This window comes from Morus notabilis, unplaced genomic scaffold, assembly GCF_000414095.1.
Source record: "Morus notabilis unplaced genomic scaffold, ASM41409v2 Scaffold307, whole genome shotgun sequence".
Taxonomy (NCBI): Eukaryota; Viridiplantae; Streptophyta; class Magnoliopsida; order Rosales; family Moraceae; genus Morus; species Morus notabilis.
This window is the reverse complement of record NW_010361515.1, coordinates 872813-877144: the sequence shown is the minus strand read 5'-3', so window position 1 is coordinate 877144 and position 4332 is coordinate 872813. Positions and strand designations below refer to the sequence as shown.

The following is a 4332-nucleotide window of genomic DNA, read 5'->3' as shown; positions in this document are numbered from 1 at the left end:
AAAAAAAAGTTGTAACAAAAGCCAAATTCGAGGCCACCTTCCCGAGCACGTGCTCGGACAACCTCCCTAACACGTGCTCGGGTGCTCGGGAGGTTGTTAGCCTCAAATTTGACGTCTGTTATATTTTTTAATGCTTTAAAAAATATTACCCAACACTTTTTTTTCCCCCTTCCCTGCTGGTTGCTAAATAAACTTGCAACAACAGTACAAGCAAAAATGCTAAAATACAAGAATTCTAAAGGAAATGTCTACCCTAGAGAATAAGCAATATGCATAGTCGGAGTTCATTGACAAAACCAGCACCAGCAGTGTGTTGCCGAATTTCTTGAAATAATTATGAGTTCTAGTTGTTTACAGTTAGAAAAGAATAATATAATGTCCAACCAAATTAATCTAGCCTATCTTATTATAAAGATTTGGGAGACGACGGGGGGGAAAGAACGAGATGGTTTAGAGAAAATATAAGTGTACATAAAAAAAATAATATATTAATAACGACTTGAACGGGGAATCGAAGTAATGCCCCCATCCTTTTCCTTTCCAATTTAAACAGCTTGAATTGCACTATTCTTGCCCTCGCTCAAGTCGGAGCCACTAACTTGGGCATTCGTTTGAAAAGCTGACTGCCTTGAAGGCTCTCCCAGCCATTTTAAGGAGAGCGGTGAAGGCTCTTTATGGCCTATCTCACCCTCTCCTAAACTAAGTTGAGACATGCCAACGAGTTCATCGACGTTGATGTGGTTGGCAACGATCGGGATTGGCTTCAGGACCTGATGATGAGGTCTCTCGGCACTCTTTTCTTCATCCAGAGGAGCTGCGGCACTTGGCGGCCACAATGGAAAAGGAACGGGCACGTAAGCTGGGAAGAATCCGTGAACCATGGGGGGGAACCCATTTGATTGGATCATATTCATAGGTTCGTTGGCTTCTCCAACAGTTGCGTCCTGAGTAGCTTCCATGGGCTCACATTCTGGTTGGAGAGAGAGGTTTAAGGAAGGTAGTGATTTTGCATTATCAGATTCTCTTTCATGAAAAGAAGGCAGCAAATCTTCCTCTGGAACTGGTGGAGTATCTGTGGCCTGCAAGCCAATTACCAATTAGTCAGCCCACAAGAATAACTACACTGTTTAGCTACCACTAGTCACTAGAACGACCATAACCTAAACCAACACTATGCTCTGGTCTTAGCCTACTAGACGTGCTAATAATTTATCACATAAAATAAATCCAAGCTCTTCTCCTGTTAAATAATACTTCATCTTCCAAATAAGTGTGGTTTTATTTTATAATCAATAATTGGCAACATGGAAAACCATCTCTTTGTCTGACCAGTGCATGGGAAATGGTCAAAAACGATATAAAGAAGCAAAGACAAACCATATCAGGAACCATGTCAAAAAGGCTAGAGCGTCTCTTTCTTCGGGTAGCATTACTCTGCCGGATAAAATACTTCTGGGCATGGCTTGCCACCTGAGTGGGAGTTCTAGACACTACATAATTTCGAGCTATCCCACGCCAGTCCCCTTTGCCCAATTTCTGAAGACCAATTAAGAACAACCGATGCTCCTCTTCTGTCCACGGGACACCTGAAAAGAAAAAAAAAAATGGTATAAAAAAGTTTGAGATCCACAATCCGAGAGAGAGAGAGAGAGAGAGAGAGAACAATATAGATTGTTAAAGCACAGAATTCTATACTAACTACCACAATGGATTCTTCACACAGGCAGCAGGCACCTAGCACCCTAAGAAGATATACTAGAGCAAGCTACAATTCAGCCAAATGGAATCCAGTCAAATGTGCTACTCTCTTAGCAAGGAAAGTCTATTATGGGTTTCTAAAAGGATAGACTGCACAAAACTACTAAGGTGACCCCTTCAAAAAGCTTGTAATAGCAGTCAAGTACTTCAATCGTTGTAAAATCAAACCCAAGCGCAACCAGACAAAGGTTTAAAATCTTTACAGAAAATTAATGCAACCCCAATATTTAGCATTTGAAATTAGCGGCTCAAACTTTGGTAAATTCCAATTCCTGTCCATAAAAAAAAGTACGGCATTAATTCCTTGAGCTTGAACCAGAGGACGAAGACAATCCTCCATATCTCTGTGGTTACGAGGCAATGTCTAGATTAATCCATAGGAGTGAACTAATTCAGCACTATGTAGAGCTTATGCCGCATAAAAAAGAATCAAGTTTGTTCAAGGCATTGGTCAAGAACCAACCATGCTCAAACGTGATAATACTTGAGCTTAATCCTAAGTATTTCTCATAATATTTCACGGAGCAATCATTTTATGACCAAAAAAAGAGTTTCAAATCCAGGAAATTCCATTTCCAACGCTATCACAACCTCAGTCATAAATCAATATACCATGCGGATGTTCCAACACTTTTACGACCTTAGTCATTAATTACTATGTGATATAGGAGTTGACCAAACTATTCCTTCCAACAAATGCAACTCATAAGAGACCACAGAAATCTAGGAGGAGATCCATGACCAAACTCGAGAATCCATTCCAAGCACTACCCATTTATTCTCTAACTTTGAGGATTCCCTTTATGAATCTGTGGCAGCGCACCCAACAGATGGGCTCAGGCACTACTGCGAGGCCCAGTCTACGTAGGCCCACCCTAAGTTCAAGTATGCTCCTGCATCACTATACCATGTGTATGTTCTATATTTTGGTATTTTACCTAACACTTTCTGTAAAATAACTTATCCCATATTAAGTCTGGCGGGATAGGCAACTTCTCACTAAATTTGTAGAATGGAAGTTTTCATCATATAGTAATCTGTAAATCTGTAAAAGGTATAAAAGAAACAAATATGACTCCTTACGTCATGATGAAGGGAAAAAAATATAAGCTCCAAAAACTACTATTTTTACCAACTAAATGTGGAAATGAACAATCTAAATACCATTTGCATACGGCCAGGAAAGAAATTCCTAAAGTTTGACAACGAACAGTTTATAATTTAGTTATTTCCAGCACATGCAGACATAATAAGAAAATTGTTAACACCAAGAGAAACGAATAGCTGGATCTTTGCGATTAGCAAACGAAAATTTTCATAAAAGAATTCCTTATCTAAGAATTCCTTAGAACAGAAGAATGTTTCCAAATAAATTTGAATCTAAGTTACAACAACAAAAAAAAAAAAAAAGAAAAAAAAAAGATCATAGTTATAATAAAAAACAAAACAAAACAAAAAAGTCAAAACGGATCATAAAACAATAACCAGAACCTCAAGAACCTTATCCAGGATAGGAAAATCGAAATAAAGCAGCATCTAAAACATATCAATTTAGTTCTATCCAAAAACAAAACTGCAAGGAAAACTACGATTAGGAAACAAAATTATGAGGAAATGAAGTGGAAGAGAAAACCTTTCTTACGGTCGGCGCGGCGATTGGTGGAGCAAGAGGCGTGAGAAGGGTCGTCGGACAAGTAGCCGTCGGGCTCGTCGTGGTGGGGGTCGGAGGAGGGAGAGTCCGGGTTGGGGGAATCGGCGGCGGACGACGACGAGTGGTAGTGCGCCGACAAGCTCCCCATGCTGGCGCTCTTCTTGATGATCGAGCCGTCCGTCAGCCTCACGCCGAACAGCTTCAGCCCCCCACCGGAGGCTCCACCGCCACCTCCGCCGCTGCCGCTGCCACGTGAGGGGCACGTGCGGGAGTTGTGGCCGTTGTTGCTGCAGTGCGAGCAGCGCCGAGTCATCTTGTCCAACTCGACCGGGTCACCACGTCCGAGTTCAAGCGAGTCGAGAGATCAGAGAGAGAGAAATGGGAAGATTATTGTGTTGTTTTTGGGTGTTGGTAAATTGTGTGTTCGGAAACAAGGAGAGAGAGGGATTTATCTGGGGAGAAAAAGGGTAATTTGGGGAAACTATTTTTTGGGAGGATTAAGGAGGCTTTAGAAGAACCCGGCGGTACGTTAGCCGTGTTGCCTTTTGGATGAAATTACAATTTTGTTCTTTCCGAGGATAATGACTTGTCGTGTATTGTGTTTTTTCTTCTTTCTTATTTTTCTAAATAGCAGATAGTAAATATTTGATGTAATGTAAATAGTATATTTTAAAATTATTTATAATAAATAATAGTTAATTAAAAATATAAATCTAGTTGTAAATTCAAAATTTACAAGGATTTTTTTACTGTATTTAAATACTCTAAAATCTGTAATTTGTTTAACTTAATTTTAAAAATATATTCCTTACTATACTTCTGTTTTCTTTCTTATATTATATGTTTTAGGCCTTAGAGCTATTTACAATTCAATAATGTATATTTTACTAACATGCAAAACTAAGTAGTATTTTCTAGAAAAT

The 4332-nt window shown here is 39.5% G+C and overlaps 1 protein-coding gene across 1 annotated transcript; it reads right to left on the bottom strand.

The window, feature by feature from the left end:
• Positions 1-452: 452 nt before the first annotated feature.
• On the bottom strand, positions 453-3875 carry LOC21408937 (transcription factor MYBS3). Its single transcript, XM_010099838.2, has 3 exons — positions 3392-3875; positions 1378-1586; positions 453-1079 (listed from the first exon to the last, which is right to left on the bottom strand). Exons 1-3 carry the CDS (start codon positions 3720-3722, stop codon positions 546-548), a joined length of 1074 nt encoding a protein of 357 aa, XP_010098140.1. The 5' UTR covers positions 3723-3875; the 3' UTR covers positions 453-545.
• Positions 3876-4332: the final 457 nt, after the last annotated feature.

Coding starts and splice junctions, on each gene's coding strand:
- LOC21408937 (XM_010099838.2), bottom strand. CDS start 3,722: ATGACTCGGCGCTGCTCGCACTGCAGCAACAACGGCCACAACTCCCGC. Junction 1,587..3,391: donor CCGCGCCGACCGTAAGAAAG/GTTTTCTCTTCC, acceptor TTTTCTTTTCAG/GTGTCCCGTGGACAGAAGAG. Junction 1,080..1,377: donor TTGACATGGTTCCTGATATG/GTTTGTCTTTGC, acceptor ATTGGCTTGCAG/GCCACAGATACTCCACCAGT.